Below are 26,185 nucleotides of genomic sequence, written 5' to 3' on the forward strand. Positions count from 1 at the left end.
GGTAACCAGTACAGTCGACAAGGGGAGCCAGTCGATGTGGTATATTTGGACTTTCAGAAGGCATTTGACAAAGTCCCGCATAAGAGATTATTGTGCAAAATTAAAGGATTGGGGGAGATGTATTGAGGTGAATAGAAAACTGGTTGGCAGAGAGGAAACAAAGAGTAGGGATCAATGGGTCCTTTTCAAATTGGCAGGCAGTAACCAGTGGGGCACCACAGGGATCGGTGCTGGGACCCCAGCTATTCACAATATATATTAATGATTTGGATGAGGGAACAAAATGTAACATCTCAAAGTTTGCAGATGATACCAAATTAGGTGGGAGGGTGAATTGTGACGAGAATGCAGGGATCCAAAGCAAGATCTGGACAGGTTGGGTGAGTGGGAGATGCAGTATAATTTGGATAAGTGTGAGATTATTCATTTTGGAAGCAAAAACAGGAAGGCAGATTACTACCGGAATGGTTGTAAATTGGGAGAGGGGAATGTGCAGCGGGACCTGGGTGTCCTTGTGCACTATTCGCTGAAGGTAAGCATGCAGGTGCAGCAGGCGGTAAAGAAGGCTAATGGTATGTTGGCCTTCATTGCAAGAGGTTTCGAGTAGAGAAGCAGGGATGTGTTGCTGCAATTGTACAGTGCCTTGGTGAGGCCACACTTGGGAGTATTGTGTGCGGTTTTGGTCTCCTCCTCTGAGGAAGAATGTTGTTGCTCTCGAGGGAGTGCAGCGAAGGTTTACCAGACTGATTCCAGGGATGGCGGGACTGTCATATGAGGAGAGATTGACTAGGTTGGGATTGTTCTCGCTGGAGTTCAGAGGAATGAGGGGGGATCTCAGAGAGACTTATAAAATTCTAACAGGACTAGACAGGGTAGATGCAGGAAGATGTTACCAATGATGGGTGTGTCCAGAACCAGGGGTCACAGCCTGAGGATTCAGGGTAAACCATTTCGGACCGAGATAAGGAGACACTTCTTCACACAAAGAGTGGTGAGCCTGTGGAATTCATTACCACAGGAAGTAGTTGATGCTAAAACTTTGAATATATTCAAGAGGCGGCTTGTTATAGCACTTGGGGAGAATGGGATCAAAGGCTATGGGGAGAAAGCAGGATTAGGCTATTGAGTTGGATGATCAGCCATGATTGTGATGAATGGCGGAGCAGGCTCGAAGGGCCAAAAGGCCTCCTCCTGCTCCCATCTTCTATGGATCTATGTAATGACTGTAATGAGCATTACATCGTCTGAGATTGTAAGTGGCATGCATGCCTGAGCCAAGGTATCAAGAGTTCTTTAGCATGGTGGCAGATTGTTTGATATTGGATATTAATGTTGGTCTTTTATTGGTCAAAATAATGGAAAATCTGGTTAGAGGAATGAATGTGATTGTTTATACATAATTGGGGATATATTCAAAGAGAGATATTCTGAATTGGTCAAATTGCATGTTCACACTGTCCAATGAGATGTGTTAGATGAGTTGTATTCTTTTTTTTAAAATTCACATTTTATTGAGGTTTTTATGGTTTGAAGGAACAATGTACATACAAATATAAACATAGTGCAAAAGCCGTCTTCCTCCCTCACAGGTCCCACCTTTTCTAACCCCCTACTCTAAACTAAACTAAACCCCAACCCCCAAAAATTTCCCCAAAGAAGTCGATGAACACCTCCAGACGAACCCTAACATTGACCATCTCAAGGCGAACTTTATTTTCTCCAAACAGAGAAAGCTAGCCATGTCAGTTAGTCAGGTCTCCGACTTCGGGGCCTTTGAGTCCCTCCAAGCTAATAGTATCCGTCTCCGGGCTACCAGGGAAGCAAAGGCAGAACGTCTGCCTCTTTCTCCTCCTGGATCCCCGGGTCTTCCAACACTCCGAAAATCGCTACTTCTGGACACGACATCCGCAAACACTTGCCAGAATCCCCTAAGCTTCGGGCACGCCCAGAACATATGGACATGGTTCGCTGGCCCTCCCGCACACCTTGCGCACCTATCTTCTACCCCAAAGAACATGCTCATCCGGGCCACTTTCATGTGTGCCCGGTGCACGACCTCGAACTGTATCAGGCTGAGCCTGGCACATGTTGTGGACACGTTGACTACTCAACGCATCTCCGCCCAGATACCATCCTCTATCTCTCCTCCTAACTCCTCTTCCCATTTGCGTTTCAGCTCCTCAGTCTGCGTTTCCTCTGACCCCATGAGTTCCTTGTAAATGTCAGAAACCCTCCCTTCTCCCACCTACACTCTGGCAACTACCCTGTCCTGTATCCCCCTTGGCGGTAAGAATGGAAGGTTGAGACCTGCCTCTGTAGGAAGTCCCGCACCTGTAGGTACCTAAACTCATTCCCTCCCCGTCAATTCAAATTTCTCCTCCAACTCCCTCAGACTGGGAAAGCTCCCATCTATAAACGTATCCCCCATCCTCTCAATCCCTGCTCTCTGCCATCTCTGGAACCCTCCATCCCACCTCCCCAGGACAAACTGGTGATTATTGCAGATTGGAGACCAGGCCGATGCTCCCTCTGCTCCTACATGACTCCTCCATTGCCCCCAGACTATCAGGGCCGCGACCACCACGTGCCAGTGGGAACGGCAGAGGCTCCGTTACCAATGCCCCCAAACTAGTGCCCTTGCATGATGCCGCCTCCACTTGCTCCCACACTGACACCTCCCCCCACCACCCACTTCCTAATCATGGCTATAATCGCTGCCCAGTAATAATTACTAAAGATCGGCAGCGCCAGCCTGCCCGCCCTCCCCCTGGCGCCGTTCCAGCATCCCCTTTTTTACTCTTGGGGTCTTACCCGCCCATACAAAGCCAGTGATCAACTTATTGACCCGTTAAAAGAAGGAGTGTGGAATAAAGATGGAGAGACACTGAAACACAAACAGGAATCTCGGGAGGACTGTCATTTTCACTGTCTGCACCCTCCCCGCCAGTAACAACAGGAGCTCGTCCCACCTTTGGAAACCTTCCTTCATTTGGTCTACTAGTCGGGCCAGATTTAACTTGTGTAGCCGTTTCCATTCCCATGCCACCCGGATGCCTACGTACCGAAAGCTTCCCCCTACCACTCTAAACGGCAGCTCTCCCAATCGCCTCTCCTGCCCCCTTGCCTGGATCGTGAACATCTCACTTTTCCCCATGTTCAATTTAAAACCCGAAAATCGGCCAAATTCCCCAGAATCCTCGTAATTTCTTCCATCCCTTCTAGTGGGTCCGAAACATATAGGAGCAGGTCATCTGCGTATAGCGAGACTCTGCATTCCACCCCCGGACCAGCCCCTTGAGGCTCTCAATGCAATTGCCAGCAGCTCTCTGGCCAACGCAAACATCAGTGGGGAGAGGGGGCACCCCTGCCTCATCCCCCGGTGCAGCCTAAAATAGTCCGATGTTGACCTGTTCGTCCGTATGCTCGCCATGGGACCCTGATTCAGCGGTCTGACCCAGTCGATAAAGCCCCGACCAAATCCAAACCGCCCCAGTATCTCCCACAGATATTCCCATTCCACCCGATCAAATGCCTTCTCTGCGTCCATTGCGACCACTACCTCCACGTCGCTACCCTCTGCGGGCATCATGATCAAATTCAACAACATTCTTACGTTGGCTGCCAACTGCCTACGCTTAATAAATCCCGTCTGGTCCTCCCCAATCACGTCCGGAACGCAGTCTTCAATCCCAGAGGACAAGATTTTGGCCAACAGTTTGGCGTCTACATTTAGTAGGGAGATCGGCCTGTCGGACCCGCTGCGCTCCGGGTCCTTCCCCCATTTCAGGATCAATGAGATAGTGGCCTGTGACATCGTCGTTGGAAGCACCCCTCTCTCCCTTGCCTCATTAAATATCCTCATCAACAGCAAACCCAATATCCCAGAGAACTTTTTATAAAACTCCACTGGGTACCCGTCCAGCCCCGGGGCTTTACCCGACTGCATGGCCCTTAGCCCATCTGCTATTTCCTCCAACTCGATCGGGGCCCCCAGCCCTTCTACCAACCCCTCGTCCACCTTCGGGAACCTCTGCCCCCCTAAGAATTGCCTCATCCCCTCCGGCCAAGCTGAGGGTTCCGACTCATACAACCTGCTGTAAAACTCTTTAAATGCCATATTAACCCCTGCTGAATCTTCGACCAGGTTCCCATCCCCGTCCCTTACTTTCCCAATCTCCCTGACTGCCTCCCTCTTTCTGAGTTGCTGCGCGAGCATTCTGCTGGCCTTCTCTCCGTATTCATAAATCGCCCCCATCGCCTTCCTCAGTTGCTCCACCGCCTTCCCTGTAGTTAACTAGCCAAACTCCTCATGTAGCCTCCATCGTTCCCTTAAAAGCCCTGCCTCTGGGGCCTCCGCCTAACTCCTGTTGACCTGTAGTATTTCCCTGTTCAATAGGTCTGTTTCCGCTCTGTCTGCCTTCTCTGTGGGCCCGTATCGAGATCAGCTCCCCTCTAACCACCGCCTTCAGCATATCCCAGACCACCGCCGGCGAAACTTCTCTGTGTCGTTGACTTCCAGGTAGTTCTGAATACATTTCCTCAGCCGCCCACACACCTCCTCATTTGCTAAAAGTCCTACATCCAGTCTCTAGCGCGGGCGTTGGCCACACTCCTTGCTCAACTGTAGGTCTACCCAGTGCGGGCCATGGTCTGAGATTGTGATCGCTGAATACCCCAGTGTCCACTACCCCCGTCAGTAAAGCCCTGTTTATCATAGAATTCATAGAACTTACAGTGCAGAAGGAGGCCATTCGGCCCATCGAGTCTGCACCGGCTCTTGGAAAGAGCACCCTACCCAAGGTCAACACCTCCACCCTATCCCCATAATCCAGTAACCCCACCCAACATTAAGGGCAATTTCAGACACAAGGGCAATTTATCATGGCCAATCCACCTAACCTGCACATCTTTGGCCTGTGGGAGGAAACCGGAGCACCCGGAGGAAACCCACGCATACACGGGGAGGATGTGCAGACTCCGCACAGTGACACAAGCCGGAATTGAACCTGGGACCCTGGAGCTGTGAAGCAATTGTGCTATCCACAGTACACTTTATGCACATGTGAGTAGAAGGAGAACGCCTTCACTCTCGGCCGCCCAAATCTCCATGGGTCCACCCCCCCCCCCCCTTGCTCCATAAATCCCTTTAGCTCCTTTGCCATTGCTGGCACCCTGCCTGGCTTTGAGCTCGACCGGTCTAGCCCTGGGTCAATGACTGGGTTAAAGTCCCCCCCACATGACCAACTTGTGCGAATCCAGGTTCTGGATCTTCCCCAGCATCCTCTTTATGAACTCCACATCATCCCAATTTGGCGCTTACACATTCACGAGTACCACCGGCAGCCCATCCAGCTTCCCACTAACCATAATCTAACGGCCTCCCACATCCGCAACTATTCTTCCCGCTTCGAATGACACTCGCTTGTTAATCAGGATCGCGACCCCTCTCGTCTTAGAGTCCAGCCCCGAGTGAAAGACCTGTCCGACCCGTCCCTTCCTTAATCCAATCTGATCAGTTATTCTAAGGTGCGTCTCCTGTAACATTGCCACGTCCGCCTTCCGTCCCTTCAAATGCGCGAACACGCGTGCCCTCTTAACCGGCCCATTTAACCCTCTTACGTTCCATGTGATCAGCCTGGTTGGGGGGCTTATCGCCCCCCTCCACTCCTACCCCCCGCCTTCCACCTATCAGCCATCTTGGGCCAGTCTCCAATCCACACTCCATGCATCCGCAGGCCCATCCCCAGGCAGTCTCCGCCCCCGACCTCCTTTTTGTCCCACAGCAAAAGTCCCTCCCCATCAACAGAACATTTCCCCCCCCCCCTTGTAACGGCACTATGCAAACCACCCCCTTCAACAAACATAACATCTGCTCACCCCCCCCCCACTGCGCTTCCGTGAGCTAGCCCGGCCCATGGTGCCCGACATTTTCCACCTATTGTTCCCCCCCTCCACCCCCTCAGACACACATGCAAAAGAAAAACAATCCCAACACAATTGCCCGAAAGAACCACAAAAAAAAATTAAACAGAAGATCCAACATCTAACATTCACACCTCCATCCCCCATCAGTGCAAATGCAAACTTTAACTCACACAGCTCTGCAACAGGCCCCAAGTCAAGACAGAAGGCATTACAAATAACGTCCAAAAAGAAGCAACTTTTTAACATAAGCGCTGCAGCAAAGTTCAAAGACCTCAGTCCGCCACCAGCCCTTTCTTCCTAGCGAAGTCCATCGCTTCCTCGGGCGGCTCAAAGTAAAACTGTTGCTCCTCATACATGACCCAAAGGTGGGCCGGATACAGCAGTCCAAACTTACCCTTTTTCTTGAAGAGGCTCAACTTTATCTGGTTGAACCCTGCTCTTCTCCTGCCCACATCTGCACTCAGATCCTGGTATATACATAGGATGCTATTCTCCCATTTACAGCTCAGTGTCTGCCTGGCCCACCGTAAAATACCCTCCTTGTCCAGGTACCTGTGGAATCTCACCACCATTGCCCTCGGGGGGTATCCCACACGCGGCTTCCTCGTGAGCGCTCTGTGAGCCTTATCCACCTCCCAAAGATCGGGACAATGTCCCATCCCCCAGTAACCTCTCGAACATGCCCACTATGTATGCCCCAGCGTCCGCTCCTTCAGACTCCTCTGGGAGAACAACGATTCTCACGTTCTGCCGGCGGGGCCTATTCTCTCAGTACTCCACCTTCTCCGGGAGCTTTTTCTGCTGTCTCTCAGCATCCCCACCTCCAACTCCACTGCTTTGTGATGTTCTTCCTGCTCAGTCAGTGCCTTCACCACTTTCTGGGTCGCCCGGTCTTGAGCATCCAGTCTCAGTTCCAGCCGTGCAATCGATTCCTTAATCGGGTCCAAGCATTCCTGTTTCTGCTTGGTGAAGCCCTCCTGTATGAACTGCATCAGCTGCTCCGTTGACTGCTGGGTCGTCAAGTCAGGACTCCGGTCGTCCGCCATGGTTTCTCCCGCTGCAGCCTCAGCCCAAGCCTTCTCTGTTCGCTTATTTCTTCCTTTGCGAGTACCTCTGGTCCGCCTCTCCATGCACTGATGTAGGATTCCTCTTCCTAATTGCCTCCACCATCAATTTACCGAATCAAGTCCGACAGAAATTCGGGGAAAAGGTCCAACCCGAGCGGGAGCCACCATCCGCACTGTGCGACCTGCTCCTTCATAGCTGCCACCGGAGGTCCAGATGAGGTGTATTCTGAACTGTAAAACATTCTACAAATTCATGCACAAATTTGGGTGGCACAGTGGTTAGCATTGTTGCCTCACAGCACAAAGGAGCCGGGTTCAATTCTGGCCTTGGGTGACTGTCTTTGTGGAGTTTGTATGTTCTCCCAGTGTCTGCCTGGGTTTCCTCTGGGTGCTACGGTTTCCTCCTGTAGTCCAAAGATGTGCAGCTTAGGATTGCCCATGCGAAAATTGCCCTCAAGTGTCCAAAAGGTTAAGTGGGGTTACTGGGTTGCGGGATTGGGTGGCAGCATGGGCATAGGTAGGACGCTCTTTCAGAGGCTCAGTGCAGGCTTGATAGGCCGAATGGCCTCCTTCTGCACTTTAGGGATTCTATGGCACAGTGATGAGAAAGACCATGGATTGAATAAGTTGGAACTACAAAGCAATAGAGGTTTGGGATTTGCCATTCTGTACAGGAAGGGCCTGTTATGTCAATAACTGTGACTAGCGTGCAGATCAGGTTATGCTGATGGCATGGGGTTTGATCTTCATTCCAGCTGAGGCATACTTGGGCCTGCCTCTGTGCCCTACTCGTAGTACAAAATCACAGCACTTCACTGTGGTTCGGTGAATAAACGTCCCCAAACATAATGAAGATCATGGTTATTGCCAAGATCCCCAACTTTGCAAACTAGAACTTGAAATTTCCTGTCTAGTTGTACATTTCTATTAGTTCTTAGTACACCATTGGGTATTCAAAACGCACAGTATGGTCTTCAGTAGCCAATGATTGTGAAGTGTGATACAGAGAGAATATTGTGTGACAGAGACAATGTCCCACAAAAGCATTGAAAAAAAAGCACATGGGACCCAAGATGTGGTCGGCCAATAACACATTCACCATTATAGATGTACCAGAGGACGTCTGTTGATGTTATCCAAAGAAAATAAAGACAATAGAAGCTTAGAAATTTAAATCTCAATGTACTATTTTGTTCCCTACTACAAGTCTCCCACTGGTGGCAGACACCAATAATAATATTACCCAACTGGCACTGCGAATAATACTCCCAGCTGCTGCAATGGAATTTGTCATCAGTTCCACAGCCAGAAACAATATTTTAAAGAAGTGTTGTCTGAGCAATTGAATTTAAAAAAAATTATTAATGGAATCCAAAGATGTGCAGGTTAGATGGATTGGCAAAGCTGTGTCCAGAAAATGTGCTTTACCAGGTTAGGGCAGGATAGTGGACTTAGGTAGGATGCTCTTTCGGAAGGTCGGTGCAGACTCAATGGACCGAATGGCCTCCTTCTGCACTTTGGGATTCTATGGATTCTCCACTGCTTTCTTAAATTTGGATCTTCATATACTTTATCCAGTAGTTTTCCCCTGACTTATGCCAAAAGGACAATTTGGACTGACAGCCTCGCCACATTCACCGCTATAGTTTTCACACTACCATTACCATTAAATTTAACTGTTTGATAATTTGCTTTCTTTTATTCTAGTAATTAAAAATATTTTAAAAGTCACATTATTCAATGCTATTTTCTCGTAACATTTGAAATAAATTCACAATTAATTTGATTCGTGATCTACTATTTTTAGTCAAACAAGTATAACTTTTATTGGCAGTCACTAAGCTTAGGAAAAATTGCAATTATTTCCATCTGCATTTAGGTTTCTAGAAAGGAGAATTGGGTAAATTACAGGTAATTTCATATTACAACTTCTTTCCTATTCTTCACACACCTCGTGCTGATTAATTAACGCCAATGGTTGTGGAATTTTGAAATCTGAATCCAAATCACAATCCAAACTGCGATATCCGATGCATGTGCTAACAGTTCTTCATACAGGAGCCTTTTCAGTGTTTTTCCAATTTATACTTTGAAACTGGCTTACAAAGGAAATATGGCTCGGAGTGAAAAACAGTACGATCTTGATTTTCAATCTGGGGTTGGGAACCCCCCCACCGCTTCTGCATCACGGACATGATTCATTAATGAAATGGAAAGACACGCATTGGGCCAGAGGTGAGCTGTCATGGGCACTGCACACAGGCGGGAATCGGTCCACTGCAGCAACATTGGCAGGGTTTGCCATTGCCTTGCAGAATGGAGCAGGCAGGATGGAAGAGGCAGGAAATCAGGCGGCCAGTAGCATCACAGTGCAAGCAAATGGTTAAATGGTTAATCAGAAGATACTTGCTCTGCTCTGTCTGAATCACCCAATTTTTTTATTAACAGTCGCTTGGTAGTAGACAACTTGAATATTGCTGAAGAGAGAGGTATGTTGCCCAAGTTTTTCATTTTGCAATCATCAGGGCAAATGCAGAAATGCCAAATTTCAAACAATTTATACCCCAGGAGAAAAGTGTAGTGATTGGCTGGCAAGTCGACTCTGACTGGCTGAGGCGCTACCATAGAGAAAGCAATCGGGAAATAAAGACACCCCAAGCTCTCCTCTGGAGTAAAGGACAGAATCTATTTAGTCAGAATTAAGAACCAGGAGAGGTACCAATTCACTACTGAGTGCATTCAATAAGCTACCACTACTGTGAAAGAAATAGAGGAGCAAATTTCCAGGGAAGTTACAGAGAGGTGCAAAAACTATAGATTAGTGATAATGGATGGCATTACCTACCCTAATATGGACCAATAGTAACAGTGTAAAGTTTAGGAAGGGGTAAAGAGTTTCTGAATTATATTCAGGAGCATTTTCTTGTTCGGCATGTTTTGGTCCAGAAAATAAGGAAGCATTTTGGACTGAGATGAGGAAACATTTCTTCACTCATCGGGTAGTGAACTTGTGGGATTCTCTACCACAGAAGGTTGTGGAGGCCAAGTCACTGAATGTATTAAAGAAAGAGATAGATTTTTAAAAAGATTTTAATGGCATCAAGGGGCATGGGGAGAAAGCAGGAATTATGGCATTGAAATAGAGGATCAGTCATGGTCACATTGAATGGTGGAGCAGGCTCGAAGGGCTGATTGGCCTATTCCTGCTCCTTGTTTCTATATTAACTGCACTTAAATTAACTCAAATAGTTTAATAACCTTGCTCATCACTATTCTGATACAATGATGTTTGCAGGTTACTTACAATCTGCTTTTGCTTTAATGGCTTCACAGAAAAACTTCCATCGACATGCTGTAAAATAAATGAATAAAGTCATCAGCAAGCTAGGAAAGAAAACATATTAATACCAGTTATGAAAAATCTAGTGTATAAATAGAAAGATGGAAGATTTTAGAAATCAGTTCGTACATATGATTAGTCATGTAGGATGATTCATTGTATCAACAACATAAACTGTTCTCTTCCCAGACAAGTCTGCAAACACATGTACACACTTACCAAGAGAAATTACAGACAGCTAGATAGAGCTGGAACTGAAGAATAGATATTTCATATAACACTGAAGGGTTACATAAACTTCCTGATGTTGGTGCTCTGGTTCAATGAAGAGTGCAGGAGGGCAGGCCAGGAACGGCTCCAGGCATCCCTAAAATTGGGATGTCACCCTGCTGAAGCTACAATAATAATAACCTTTATTATTGTCACAAGTAGGCTTACATTAACACTACTTACATTAACACTGCAATGACGTGACTGTGAAAATCCCCTAGTCGCCACACTACGGCACCTGTTCGGGTACACTGAGGGAGAATTCAGAATATCCAATTCACTGAAAAAACGTATTTCGGTACTTGTGGGTGGAAACCGGAGCACCCGGAGAAAACCCATGCAGACACGGGGAGAACGTGCAGACTCTGCACAGGCAGTGACCCATGCCAGAATCGAACCTGGGACTCTGGTGTTGTGAAGCAACAGTGCTAACCACTGTGCTACCGTGCTGCCCAACACAGGACTACTCGCATGCCAAACAGCATAAGCAGTAAGTGATAAAGCTGAACAATTTCACAACCAACAACCAGATCTAAGCTCTGTAAATCCTTCACATCCAGTCACGAATGGTAGCAGACAATTAAACAACCTACTGGAGGAGGTTCCATAAATTATCCATCCTCAATGATGGGGAAGCCCAGCACATCAATGCAAAAAATAAGGCTGAAACATTCGCAACAAAGCCGAGTGGATGACCCATCTCCTCCAGAGATTGCCAGCATCACAGATGCCAGCCATCAGCTAATTTGATTCACTCCATGTGATATCAATAAACTACTGAAGGCACTGGATACTGCAAACGCTATGGGCCCTTGCATTATTCTAGCAATAGTACTGAAGACTTGTGCTCCAGAATCTGCCATGTCCCTAGCCAAGCAGCTCCAGTACAGCTAAAGCAATGGTATCTACCTGGCAATGTGGAAAACTGTCTAGGTATGTCCTGTACACAAAAAGCAAGACAAATCCAAATCGGCAATTACCACCCCATCAATTTAATCTTAACCATTAATAAAGTACTGGAAGGAGTCATCAATAGTGCGATCAATTGGCACTTACTCAGCAATAACCTCATGAATGCTCAGTTTGGGTTCCGCCAGGGTCACTCCACTCCTGACACCATTACAGCCTTGTTCAAACATGCGTGATAAGAGTTTAGTTGTATTCATATAGGGCTAATTGAATGCATATAACCAATATGCAAAATATTAAGAGTAGCCCTGAATGTGGGAACGCAGTCATTTCTCATATAATGAATTAACCATTGTATTTCATTGTATTCAAAACTGAGAAGAGTGTTCCTTGTGCAACCAACGAATCAATTTTTAGTGAGTTTCATTTCCGCCAAGCTATGAAATATGGCAAAGCGTGAGAAATACATTAATATTAACTCAATACTTTTCCTAAGGCTGCACACACAAACACTAAGCTAGCTTTGATAGGCACCAATCAATCTCAAGTATTGTCGAATGTCTGATTAAAAGGTTATCCCCCAAGTAAGACACATTCATTTGAACAAACCGAGAGGTCCCAGCTAAAGATTAGAAGCCAATGAACGCAAAGGAGGGGTTAAACCAGAGTTAAGAATTCCTTTAAAAATAGGACCTCTTAGTTCAGACAGGGCATTGGAGGGATACAAGATAGCCAGGAGGGAACTGAAGAAAGGGATTAGGAGAGCTAAGAGAGGGCATGAACAATCTTTGGCGGGTAGGATCAAGGAAAACCCCAAGGCCTTTTACACATATGTGAGAAATATGAGAATGACTAGAGCGAGGGTAGGTCCGATCAAGGATAGTAGCGGGAGATTGTGTATTGAGTCTGAAGAGATAGGAGAGGTCTTGAATGAGTACTTTTCTTCTGTATTTACAAATGAGAGGGGCGATATTGTTGGAGAGGACAGTGTGAAACAGATTGGTAAGCTCGAGGAAATACTTGTTAGGAAGGAAGATGTGTTGGGCATTTTGAAAAACTTGAGGATAGACAAGTCCCCCGGGCCTGACGGGATATATCCAAGGATTCTATGGGAAGCAAGAGATGAAATTGCAGAGCCGTTGGCAATTATCTTTTCGTCCTCACTGTCAACAGGGGTGGTACCAGGGGATTGGAGAGTGGCGAATGTCGTGCCCCTGTTCAAAAAAGGAACTAGGGATAACCCTGGGAATTACAGGCCAGTTAGTCTTACTTCGGTGGTAGGCAAAGTAATGGAAAGGGTACTGAAGGATAGGATTTCTGAGCATCTGGAAAGACACTGCTTGATTCGGGATAGTCAGCACGGATTTGTGAGGGGTAGGTCTTGCCTTACAAATCTTATTGAATTCTTTGAGGAGGTGACCAAGCATGTGGATGAAGGTAAAGCAGTGGATGTAGTGTACATGGATTTTAGTAAGGCATTTGATAAAGTTCCCCATGGTAGGCTTCTGCACAAAGTAAGGAGGCATGGGATAGTGGGAAATTTGGCCAGTTGGATAACGAACTGGCTAATCGATAGAAGTAAGAGAGTGGTGGTGGATGGCAAATATTCAGTCTGGATCCCCGTTACCAGTGGTGTACCGCAGGGATCAGTTCTGGGTCCTCTGCTGTTTGTGATTTTCATTAATGACTTGGATGAGGGAGTTGAAGGGTGGGTCAGTAAATTTGCAGACGATACGAAGATTGGTGGAGTTGTGGATAGTAAGGAGGGCTGTTGTCGGCTGCAAAGAGACATAGATAGGATGCAAAGCTGGGCTGAGAAGTGGCAGATGGAGTTTAACCCTGAAAAGTGTGAGGTTGTCCATTTTGGAAGGACAAATATGAATGCGGAATACAGGGTTAACGGTAGAGTTCTTGGCATTGTGGAGGAGCAGAGAGACCTTGGGGTCTATGTTCATACATCTTTGAAAGTTGCTACTCAAGTGGATAGAGCTGTGAAGAAGGCCTATGGTGTGCTCGCGTTCATTAACAGAGGGATTGAATTTAAGAGCCGTGAGGTGATGATGCAGCTGTACAAAACTTTGGTAAGGCCACATTTGGAGTACTGTGTACAGTTCTGGTCGCCTCATTTTAGGAAGGATGTGGAAGCTCTGGAAAAGGTGCAAAGAAGATTTACCAGGATGTTGCCTGGAATGGAGAGTAGGTCTTACGAGGAAAGGTTGAGGGTGCTAGGCCTTTTCTCATTAGAGCGGAGAAGGATGAGGGGCGACTTGATAGAGGTTTATAAGATGATCAGGGGAATAGATAGAGTAGACAGTCAGAGACTTTTTCCCCAGGTGGAGCACACCATTACAAGGGGACATAAATTTAAGGTGAAAGGTGGAAGATATAGGAGGGATATCAGAGGTAGGTTCTTTACCCAGAGAGTAGTGGGGGCATGGAATGCACTGCCTGTGGAAGTAGTTGAGTCGGAAACATTAGGGACCTTCAAGCAGCTGTTGGATAGGTACATGGATTACGGGAAAATGATATAGTGTAGATTTATTTGTTCTTAAGGGCAGCACGGTAGCATTGTGGATAGCACAATTGCTTCACAGATCCATGGTCCCAGGTTCGATTCCGGCTTGGGTCATTGTCTGTGCGGAGTCTGCACGTCCTCCCAGTGTCTGCGTGGGTTTCCTCCGGGTGCTCCGGTTTCCTCCCACAGTCCAAAGATGTGCGGGTTAGGTGAATTGGCCAATGATAAATTGCCCTTAGTGTCCAAATTGCCCTTGGTGTTGGGTGGAGGTGTTGAGTTTGGGTAGGGTGCTCTTTCCAAGAGCTGGTGCAGACTCAAAGGGCCGAATGGCCTCCTTCTGCACTGTAAATTCAATGATAATCTATGATTAATCTAGGACAAAGGTTCGGCACAACATCGTGGGCCGAAGGGCCTGTTCTGTGCTGTATTTTCTATGTTCTATGTTTTTTGTTCCTGAATTCTTCAATCATTCATCCATTTTGTTTGTGTTTAGTGATTTATTTTGTGCTTATGTTTTGCAATATGCTTCCGTGTTATCTATGTCTTTTTTGATATTTATTTTCTACAGTCTTATTCTTTTGTAATTGCCAGTGTCGTATGCAAGTGTAATCGGCAACGGCCAGTTGTTTTATTCATTTTGTGATCGCCAAAAAACCATTTCGTATAAGAGTGTATACCAGCCAAGTGCCTTACAATAAAGTCATATTTTTGAATCTCACCAATCAGACTACCAATTCTCATTAGAAGAGAAAAATAAGAGTCCCATCAATGGACAAAAGAGCCGAATTCCAGAGGTGAGGTGAGAGGCTGCCCTTGACATAAAGGCAGCATTTGATCGAGTATGGCATCAAGGAGCCCTAGCAAAATTGGAGTCAATGGGAATCAGGGGGGAAACTCCTTGCTGGTTGGAGTTATACCTGGCACAAAGGAAGATTGTTGTGGTTGTTGGACATCAATCAACACAGCTTCAGGGCATTTCTACAGTACTCCTCAGGGTCGTGACCTTGGACCAACCAGCTTTAGCTGCTTCATCAATTACCTTCCTTCAATCACAAAGTCATGAGTGGTATGTTGGCTGATCACAATTTTCAGCATACTGAAGCAGTCCATGTCCAATGCAGCAATTTCTGGATAATATCCAGGCTGGCGGACAAGTGGAAAGGAACACACATGCCACAAAAGTGCCGGCTAAAAGCCATCTCCAACAATAGAGGATCTAACCATCACCCCTTGATATTCAATGGCATCATCATAGATGAACCCCTCACTATCAACATCCTGGGGGTTATCATTGGCCAGAAATTGAACTGGGCTAGCCATATAAATATGACTACAAGAGGAAGTCAGGGGCTGGGAATTCCGTGGTGAGTAACTAAACTTCCTGACTCCCCAAAGCCTATCCACAAGGCACAAGTCAGGAGTGCAATGAAATACTCTCCACTTGCCTGGACGAGTGCAGCAACATTCAAGAAGATGGACAGCATCCAGGACAAAGCAGCCCTCTTAATTGGCACCTCATTCACAAATATTTACTCCCTCCACTACTGATACAAAGTGGCAGCAGTGAACACCATCTAGAGGATCCTCTGCAGGAACTCACCAAGGATTCTGAGACAGCACATTCCAAACCCCAACCACTAGCATAGAGTAGGACAAGGGTAGCAGACACATGGGAACACCACCATTTAGAAGTTCCCCAAGCAACTCACCATCCTGACATGAAAATATATCATTGTTCCTTCACTGTGTCTGACGAATGTGATATAAAATAGTTACTTTAGAGATATTAGTTACTGTAATGTAAACATAGGCCGGTCTGATTCTGTTTGTTCACAAAGGATTTCAGAACGCATAGCAAAGCAAGGGGCAGGGGTGTCCAGATAAGGAGGAGAAAAGGATGCTGGGTAATAGGAGGCCAGAGGAAGGGATGAGAAGTGAGCCAATCAGGATGTATGGCCAGGTCAGGAGGGGTATAGGATGACCTATGGGAATCGTGTATGTGAAACTTGATGCCATTTCATATCAAGCTCCTGGAATTCCCTCCCCAGCAGCATTGTGAGTCTACCTACACCATACGGATGCAACAGCTCACGGTGACGGTTTACCACCAGCTTGTCAAGGGTAAGTAGGGATGGGCAATAAATGCTGGCCTAGCCAGCGATGCCCATATCCCTTGAATTAATACAAAAGCATACAAAAATCTACAGATCCACAAACACACACATGCACTGACAAGGGCTCTGCTCACTCCAACCAGAGTTCAGACTTCTTTCACATACCGGCAGATGCGACACAAACAAGCAGCTCTCCATTGTCATGACTGTGCAGGCTCATTTTTAATAACTCTCAGCAAAGATTTATCCCAGTAAGAAGGAAGATTCTGAGAAAAGGAATGATCATCTGTGGCTGAAAGTATGAAGTGAAGGATTGAAAGAAAAATTACACAAATGTAAGACTAGTGGCAGTTCAGAAGATTGGTCAGATTTTAAAAACCAACAACGAATGACTAAAACAAAAGAGGGTGAAAGAGGAATGAAGAGATAGCTGGCTAGTAATATAAATGTTTTATAACCTGCCCGGATCCTATTGGCTGTGGACAAGAGGTCACCCCATGCTTCTTGAGGAATACGAGCTCCTCCAATAAGCGGGGGGCAATCAATAAATAGAGCTGGCCAGTGTGGTACCGGATAGAGAGGGAACCAGTAGTGAACTGCTGGTACTGTGTACATATTGTTGTAAATAAAGTTACTTTCTGTTTGACTCTACAAACTCGTGCTGGACTCTTCGTGGCCCCCATAAAAAAAATATTAAGAGTTCGATAAGTATTTAAATAGGAAGAGAGTAACTAAATAATAATAATTTTTATTAGTGTCACAGGTAGGCTTACATTAACACTGCAATGAACTACTGTGAAAAACCCCTAGTCGTCACACTCGACATACCCTGCTTGGGTACACTGGGGAGAATTCAGAATGTCCAATTTACCTAACAAGCTCATCTTTTGGGACATGTGGGAGGAAACTGGAGCGCCGGAGGAAACCCATGCAGACACGGGGAGAACGTGCAGACTCCGCACAGACACATACCCAAGCTGGAATCGAACGCGGGTCCCTGGCACTGTGAAGCAACAGTGCTAACCACTGTGCTACAGTGCCACCCATAAAACATGTAAACAAAATCTAGATTGCGTTCTGCAGTCATATTGGATTCAAAACATTAATTTCACTCTTCTCAGATGCTGCCAGATTGGAGTCTTCCCAGCACTTACTGCTTGGGGCCCTTACTAGGGCCGGTGCAGCTTTGATGGGCCAAATGGCCTCCTTCTGCACTGTAAATTCTATGTTCTAATTCTCTGACTCGCTTAAAAGATGAAGATGAGGAGAATTTTATTCTCTTCGAGGATTGTTAGAATGTGGAATTCTTTTCTTGTGAATTTATCCAAGGCAGAATTAGATAGATTATTGGTAAATAAGGGAATCAAGTGTTATAGAAAGTGGAGTTGGGATCACAACCAGATCAGCCATGGTCTTACTGAATTGGGGGGAGGGGGGGCGGAAAGACATTAGGCTCAAAGGGCCAAATGGTGCACTCCTGCTCCCAAGTCCTATGTTTCTATATTCCATCTTGCTGACTTCTAACCTGCCCGCCTTGGTATCGTTGGCCTCCGTACCTGCCTTAGGCTCCTTCAAGAGTTAACTATCCTGATTCCAGCCAGTCCCTGCCACGAAAATAAGTGTGGACAGTAATCATAGAATCATAGAAGTTTCCAGCATGGAAACAGGCCCTTCGGCCCAACCAGTCCATGCCGCCCAGTTTTTACCATTAAGCTAGTCCCAGTTGCCCGTACTTGGCCCATAACCCTCTATACCCATCTTACCCATGTAACTATCTAAATGCTTTTCAAAAGACACAATTGTACCCGCCTCTACTACTACCTCTGGCAGCCCATTCCAGACACTCACTACCCTCTGAGTGAAGAAATTGCCCCTCTGGGCCCTTCTGAATCTCTCCCCTCTCACCTTAAATCTAAGTAATGCTGGACAGGAGGCAAGGTTGCAATGTTTGGAAATCGCCCAGCTCACAAGTCCCGCCTCAAAGGGAAAAATCCAGCCCATGGAGTTGGGAGTAATATAATAGAATGGACAGAGGATTGACCAATGGACAGGAAACAAAGGGTCAGAATTAGTTGGGCATTTACAAATTGGCAGGCTGTAACTCACGTGGCGCTGCAAGGATTCAGTAATAAGGAAACAAAGAAACAGAGGGTAATGTATTCAAGGTTGCTATTGATACAAAGCAAGGTGGAAATGGAAGCTGTGGAGAGGACATGAAGTAGTGACAAGGAAATCAAGTTGGCAGACGGATTCATGTGTGGAAGCGTGAGGGGTTATTACCTTTGGTCATAAGAATAGAAAGCAGACTAAGGGGTGAAACTTGTAAATATTGACATTCGTGGGCATAGGTGGAGTCGTACAAGGTTCACAAAGTTTGCACAGGTACAGCAAGATGTACCTCTTTGTGGAGCTGGTGGTGTAGTGGTATTGTCACTGGACCAGCAATCGATAGGCCAGTGGTAATGCTCTGGGGACCGGGGTTCGAATCCCACTACGGCAGGTGGTGATATTTGAATCCAATCAAAATCTGGAATTTAGAAGTCTAATGATGACCATAAAACCATCGTCGATTGTTGCAAAAACCCATCTGGTTCACTAATGCCCTTTAGAGAAAGAAATCTGCCATTCTACCGAGTCTGGCGTACATGTGACTTCAGATCCTCAGGAACATGGTAGTTTCTGAAATGATCTAGCCAGCCACTTAGTTCAAGAGCAATTAGGGATGGACAACAAATGGTGACCCAGTCAAGGGACTGAATTTTATAAAAGCAATTAAGGCAGCAAATGGCATGTTAGCCTTTATAGCAAGGGGGTTGAAGCTCAAGCATAAAGAACTCTTGCTACAATTGTACAGAGCTTTGGCGAGACCACAGCAAATACCATACTTAAGAGTTGGTACAGCAAGCTAGCGGTCACTAGATTAGTTCCTGGGATAAGAGGGTGGATGATTAGAATCTGAGTAAATTGGGCCTACATTCTCTGGACTTTAGAAGAATGAGAGGTGATTGCACTGAAACATGGGGGCTTGACAAGGTAGACACAGAAGTAGATTCCATTGGCTTGGGTATCGGAAACACATGGGCACAGTCCGAGAGGAGTCGTCGGTCACTTCGGACTAAAATGAGGGGAAATTTCTTCACTCAGAGGGTTGTGAATCTTCAATATTCTCTACCTCAAAGGCTCGTCATGTTCCATTGTTGTGCATATTTAAGACTTGATCTCTCAGGAAGTAGAGGGATATGGGTAGCAGGCAGGAAAGTGGCTTCACTTTGAAGCAAAAACATTTACATGTTACAGCAAAATCCTATTTCGTCATGATCATATAGAAGGGCAGAGCAGACTCAATGCGAGGGCTGGTCTATTCCTAATGCAAGATGTCAGAGCAGCTGCAATTATTGACAAATTAATTATCCAACTAAAAGGTTGAGTAGAGAATCTGGTTCACAAGGCCTCAACCTGAGTGGTGCAAGATATTCTCCAGGAGATATCCTGGAGTGGTGGGAGGTTATCCATTCTCCATTGTTTTACCTCTGAGAAATTGAACGTCCTTCACTCAATCAAAAAGAAAGCCAAACTGATTATGTGGCAAATCATAGACATAAGTTTGCATCCTACTCCGATTATTCTTCAATCACTTACTTTAATAATTTTGTCCTTTAATCATTGTGCTGCACAGTACTTCACCACAGGCTACATTGATTTGGCAGCTTGGTCATCAGTTGTTGCACAAGTTCTCATTCTGCTTTTAGCTTTATTTGTATGCTGTATTGAGTTTCATGTGTTCGTGAAACCTTTCATTAATCAGTACTGACATGTCTCTTCCTTTATCAGTACTGACATGCTTCCTGCCTCTGGCTAATCACTAAGCAAACTGTAGGTTATTACAGTCAAAATATTTCACCGCCCCAACACCTTTGTTTCAGAATAAATCTATTTCAAGAAACTTCTGGAGACAGCTATATTTTTATTTTCCAGAGAATGATGGCAGAGTAGCACATGAAACACTGCACACAAAGCAGTCACTATACAGCAACAAAGAACAATTCATACTCTCAAGCTGGTTCCTTTATAGACATGATTCAAAAGGGTTAAGACCCAGGCCACACAGCTCCAAGCAAAACACTTTACTAACCAGATGTTGCATGCAATCTTTGAAGCAAAAACATTTACATTTTAAAGTGAAGGCCTATTCAACATTGCTGTAAACTAAACTCTATTTTTATAAACAGCCAAACAATTACATGCGTATGACTTTGTTTGGGGTGAAAGGTGGAGTGGGGAGAGGGAGAAAGGGGAGCAATTTGATACTTAAGCATCAAAATATAACAAATCAGTGACTGCCCATGTAAACAATCCACATTCCAATGAAATGAAATTGATATGGGATAAATGAAAATTATCTGTACGGAGATATCACCCTCAACTTGTCCTATAGTATTTCAATACTTGGATGCATTTTTTTGTTTTAGAAGCCCATAAATATCTTACTATCAAGCTACAAGGCAATTTCATTTGTGTTTCATGTTGATGATTTTCAACCTAACCTCTCTTAAAAGTCAAACAGCAGTTCCTATATACAAACCAAGACCCCTGTAATCCATAATTGTATCTTCTTCAGCGATTACAAGTACATGAAACCTGCATGCAACAAGACAATCTGTAATAGGCCAATTATCCTTAACATCTGCAGATTCAGACAGAAAAATGAATAGCAAACGTAGTCTGTTTTATACAAATCTTATCCGCACATACCCCTCCAGCAGATCTTAAATCTTAAGTTACTGTTTGTGCTGTGGGGAAAAAACACAGCTTTTCGAAGAATTTTGATCCAGTTTCAAATTCCTGCTTAGAATTGTTTTCGTGTTGAAAACAACAATATTAACCTTTTGGAGTAGTTTCCAGGTCAACAATACAATCCCAGATGATTCTGTTCGTCTATATTGATTAAACAACAATCTATCCATTTCTTCCACATGAAAGAAAAACAATCCCTTTGGAGCAGAAACAAGCCTTTTTAATAAATGAAACCAAAAGCGTACTACAGCAGTAAGCAAAAAGCTGAAAACATGCTTGTTTTGTAATTAACTGTGGTAGATCTTCCTGTCATGTATTTGTGCCATGGAGGACTGACAATCAGAATTGACACCCATACTAATCATGAGAGTAAGCAGCTGTTGGCACACTGAGTGAACATGTATATAACAACTTGCATTTGGATAGTGCCTCTAATGTTGTAAAACATCACAAGAGATTTTACAGGAGTGTTATGAAACAAAATCAGACACTGAGCTACATAACAGAGATTAGGACAGGTTGCTTACTCAAAAAGTTGGGTTTGAAGGAGAAAGCTAGGAGAGGGTAGGGATGCAGAGAGCTTTAGGTAGGAAGAAGGAAGTTAAATAGCTTGTAGGATCATTAGTTTTATTCATAAAAGCAGAGTGCAAAAGCAAGGAAGACAGACTAAACCTTTATAAATACTTGGCACCACACTTTAAGAAAGATGTCAAAGTCTTAGGGAGCAGGGAAAATTTACTAGAATTCTACTAAGGATGAAAGATTTCAGTTACATGAAGAGTCTAGAAAAACTATGGGTGTATCCCTTAAAAATGAGAATATATTCTGTAGTGCTATCCACATTCATTATATTACACACGTTAATATGGTATTTGTTGGATTCAACTATTCCAGTTGTCATGTCCGGGAAATGCATGCCATATTCATAACTTTTAAAACATTAACCACATTTAAGTGTGGACTCTTCTGGAAATGACTTGTTTTATTAAATGGATGATGGGCTGTAAATGAAGGCTGCCGACGGTTACCTGACTCTTGATCTGCGCATTCAAAAACTGCCGCACTGTCTCAAAGGGACACATTCCAGACTAGCGGTGTCACTACCAATATCATGAACCCAACCATGGGTCTTTTTGAAACCAAAATAGTAATAGTCTTAATGTCCAGGTCATGGCTAATCAACTTAAGCCAACACCATATTTGCAAGGAAGCGATGAGAAACCTAAGAGTACAGCAGCCTTGTTGGTCTCCCTAATTGAAATGCAAGTGCCATCTGCCTAAAGGCACAACTGCAGAAACAGCAGTAGCAGAAAGTGACACAAAGATAGGTGGAGTTTCAGATAGTGAAGGGGACTGTTAGAGGAAACAGCAGAAATAGATAGATTGGAGAGTGGGCCGAGAAATGGCAGATGTGAGTTCAATCCGAACAAATGAGAGGTGATGCAATTTGGAAGATCCAATTCAGGTGAGAATTATACAGTAAATGGCAGAACCCTTAGGAGCAATGACATACAGAGGAATCTGGGCGTTCAGGTCCATAGTTCCATGAAAGTGGCAATGTAGGTGGATAAGGTGGGCAGGAATGCATACGGCATGCTTGCCTTCATCGGCTGGGGCATTGAAACAAGAGTTGGCATAAAACGTTAGTTAGGCCACATTTGGAATACTGCGTGCAATTCTGGTCGCCGCACTACCAGAAAGACTGGATGCTTTGGAGAGAGTGCAAAGAAGGTTTACCAGGATGTTGCTTGGTCTAGAGGGTGTTAACTATGAGGAGAGGTTGAATAAACTCGGATTGTTTTCATTGGAAAGACGGAGACTGAGGTGAGACCTGATTGAGGTCTGTAAAATTATGAGAAGTATAGACAGGGTGAATAGTCAGAAGCTTTTTCCCAGGGTGGAAGACTCAATTACAAGGGGGCACAGGTTCAAGGTGACAGGGGGAAAGTTTAGGGGAGATGTGCGGGTACAGTTTTTCACGCAGAGAATGGTGGGTACCTGGAACGTTTTGCCAGTGAGGTGGTGGAGGCAGGCACGATAGCAACGTTTAAGATGTATCTTGAAAAGACACATGAACGGGTGGGGAATGGAGGGATACAGATCCTTTGGGCACTAAGTAGTAGGTCTAAGTAAGGAATCCGGATCGGTGGAGGGATGGTGGGCTGAAGTGCCTGTTCCTGCACTGTAATATTCTTTTTTTTTTTAAAACAACAGAAATGTTGAGGAACACAGGATTTAGTGAGAAGGAGGAACTGAAATGAAATCAGTACTAGTACAGAAGTGGTGTTGGAGAAATTAATGGGTCTGGTGACATAGACATACAGAAGGAGGTCATTCGGTCCATCGAGTCTGCACCGACCCACTTAAGCCCTCACTTCCACCCTATCCCCGTAACCCAATAACCCCTCCTTACGTTTTTGGTCACTGAGGGCAATTTATTATGGCCAATCCACCTAACCTGCACGTCTTTGTACTATGGGAGGAAACCCACGCAGACATGGGAAGAACGTGCAGACTCAGCACAGACAGTGACCCAGCAGGGAATTGAACCTGGGACCCTGCCGCTGTGAAGCCACAGTGCTATCCACTTGTGCTACTGTGGTGGCTGATAAATCCCCAAGGCCTAATAATCTACATTCCAGAGTACTTAAGAAAGTAGCCCTGGCGTTTGTGAGGCGGCAGGTGAGGGAATTCCCGTCGCTCCCGGCACAGCGGATCCAGGACAGGGTGATGTCGGGTGTATGGGTCGGAGAGGGCAAGGTTTCGGCGATACATCAGGAGATGAAAGAAGAGGGGGAGGCTTTGGTGGAGGAGCTGAAGAGCAAGTGGGAGGAGGAGTTGGGGGAGGAGATTGAAGAGGGTCTATGGGCGGATGCCCTGAGTAGGGTTAATTCCTCTTCCTCATGTGCCAGGCTCAGCCTGATACAGTTTAAGGTTGTTCACAGAGCGCTTATGACGGGGGCGAGGCTGAGTAGGTTCTTTGGGGTGGAGGACAGATGTGGGAGGTGCTCGGGAAGCCCGGCGAATCACGTCCACATGTTTTGGTCGTGCCCGGCACTGGAAGGGTTCTGGAGGGGTTTCGCGAGGACTATGTCCAAGGTGGTGAAAGTCCAGGTCAAACCAAGTTGGGGGCTGGCATTATTTGGGGTGGCGGACGAGCCGGGAGTGCAGGAGGCGAAAGAGGCCGGCATTCTGGCCTTTGCGTCCCTGGTAGCCCGGCGGAGGATCTTGCTATTATGGAAGGACGCGAAGCCCCCCAGTGTGGAAGCCTGGATAAATGACATGGCAGGGTTCATTAAGCTAGAGAGGATAAAGTTTGCCCTGAGAGGGTCTGCGCAGGGGTTCTTCAGGCGGTGGCAACTGTTCCTTGACTATCTCGCGGAGCGCTAGAAGGAACTCTGTCAGCAGCAGCAGCAACCCAGGGAGGTGGGGGGGGGGAGGGGGTATTTCTTTCGGGGGGGGGGGGGGGGATATTTGGGTGGGTGGGAGAGGGGGGTTTTCCCGGTAGTATTTGTACAAACATAGGGGAGGGTTAATAAGTGTGGGAGAAACCCATTGTATAAGTTCTGTACTATGTTTGCTTGATATGTTTATGTTTTGTTTTGCTCTTTTGTCTTTTTCTTTTCTGTTACGGGGGGGGGGGGGGGGGGGGGGGGGTTTAACTGGTTGAAAATTTTTGTTGGAAAAACTCTGAATAAACATAATTAAAATTTAAAAAAAGAAAGTAGCCCTAGAAAGAGTGGATGCATTGGTGGTCACCTTCTAAGATTCTACAGACTCTGGAACATTCCTACTGATTGGAAGGTAGCTAATGTAACTCTACTGTTTAAAAAGGGAGGTAAAGAGAAAACAGGAAATTATATTATAGACTAGTCAGCCTGATGTCGGTAGTTGTGAAAATTGTAGAGTCCACTGTCAAAGATTTTATAGCAGAGCACGTGGAAAACAGTGCTGGAATCGGACAGAGTCAGCATGGATTTACGAAAGGGAAATCATGTTTGACAAATTTACTGGAATCTTTTGAGGATGTAACGAGTAGAGTTGATGAGTGGTGCTGGTGGATGAGATTTATTTGGACTTTCAGGAGGCTTTCAACAATGTCCCACATAAGACATTAGCATTTAAAATTAAAGTGCATGTGATCGGGGGTAGTGTATTGAGATGGATAGAAAACCGATTGGCAGACAGGAAACAAAGATTAAGAATAAACTGGTCTTTTTCCAACTTGCAGGCAGTGACTAGTGGGGTACAGCCGGGATCAGTGCTAGGACCCCAGCTATTCACAATATATATTACTGATTTAGATGAGGGAACTAAATGTAATATCTGCTAATTTGCACATGACACAAAGCAGTTGAGCTGTGAGGAGGTTGCAGAGATGCTTCAGTGTGATTTCATAGAATTTATAGACTGGGAAAAATACTCAGTGATTAGGCAAATGCATGGCAGATGCAATATAATGTGGATAAATATGAGGCTATCCACTTTGGTAGCAAAAATAGGACGGCAGATTATTATCTGAATGGCTATAGCATGAGAGCGGGAAATGTGCAATGAGACCTGGCTGTCCTTGTACACCAGTCACTGAAAATAAGCATGCAAGTGCAGCAGGCGGTAAAGGCGGCAAATGTATGTGGGCCTTCATAACGAGAGGATCAGGGATGTCTTGCTGCAATTATACAAGGCCTTGGTGAGGGCACAGCTGGAATATTGTGTGTAGTTTTGGTCTCCTTACCTGGGGAAGGTTTTGTTGCTCTAGAGGGAGTGCAGAGAAGGTCTACCAGACTGATTCCTATGATGGGGGGGACTGACATTCAAGGAGAGATTAGGTTGGTTAGGATTGTATTCACTGGAGTTCAGAAGAAATGGTAGCAAAAGAAATCCAGAAGTCCTGGCGAGGGCACTTCTGGAGTTTCCAAACAAAAATAGAAAGTACAAATTAAAGAATAGGGCCCTCTCCACCCTTGACCTGTTCATTTGATTTTTCAGATGGAAAAACTAAATAACAGACAAACCAGTTCACAAGAAGGAAGAGAACTGTTTTAGACAGGACTGTGGGGAAACTAATGATACAATTGGCTACATATTTGAGGGAATTAAATGACAGAGCCAGGAGGAAAACTTTACGGGTTAGAAACAAATCAAAACATCAAATTATTACTGAACAGTGAAACCTCCGGTCAGGCATCTCTAACTGGACATCAGCTGATGGATGATCTGCAGTCTCCACGGGATATGTACTACATGGTGG

At 45.4% G+C, this 26,185-nt stretch overlaps 1 protein-coding gene across 2 annotated transcripts in view; it reads right to left on the reverse strand.

Moving 5' to 3' along the window:
• Nucleotides 1–26,185, reverse strand: part of LOC140394017 (E3 ubiquitin-protein ligase MGRN1-like) — a 247,376-nt gene that overhangs the window by 71,395 nt on the left and 149,796 nt on the right. For both annotated transcript variants that reach the window (XM_072480789.1, XM_072480788.1), the window contains exon 8: nucleotides 10,297–10,344. In XM_072480789.1, the coding sequence (XP_072336890.1) occupies nucleotides 10,297–10,344 (48 nt within the window). The remainder of the gene's footprint in view (nucleotides 1–10,296; nucleotides 10,345–26,185) is intronic.

The sequence above is a fragment of the Scyliorhinus torazame genome, chromosome 17 (assembly GCF_047496885.1).
Source record: "Scyliorhinus torazame isolate Kashiwa2021f chromosome 17, sScyTor2.1, whole genome shotgun sequence".
In the NCBI taxonomy this organism is placed as follows: Eukaryota; Metazoa; Chordata; class Chondrichthyes; order Carcharhiniformes; family Scyliorhinidae; genus Scyliorhinus; species Scyliorhinus torazame.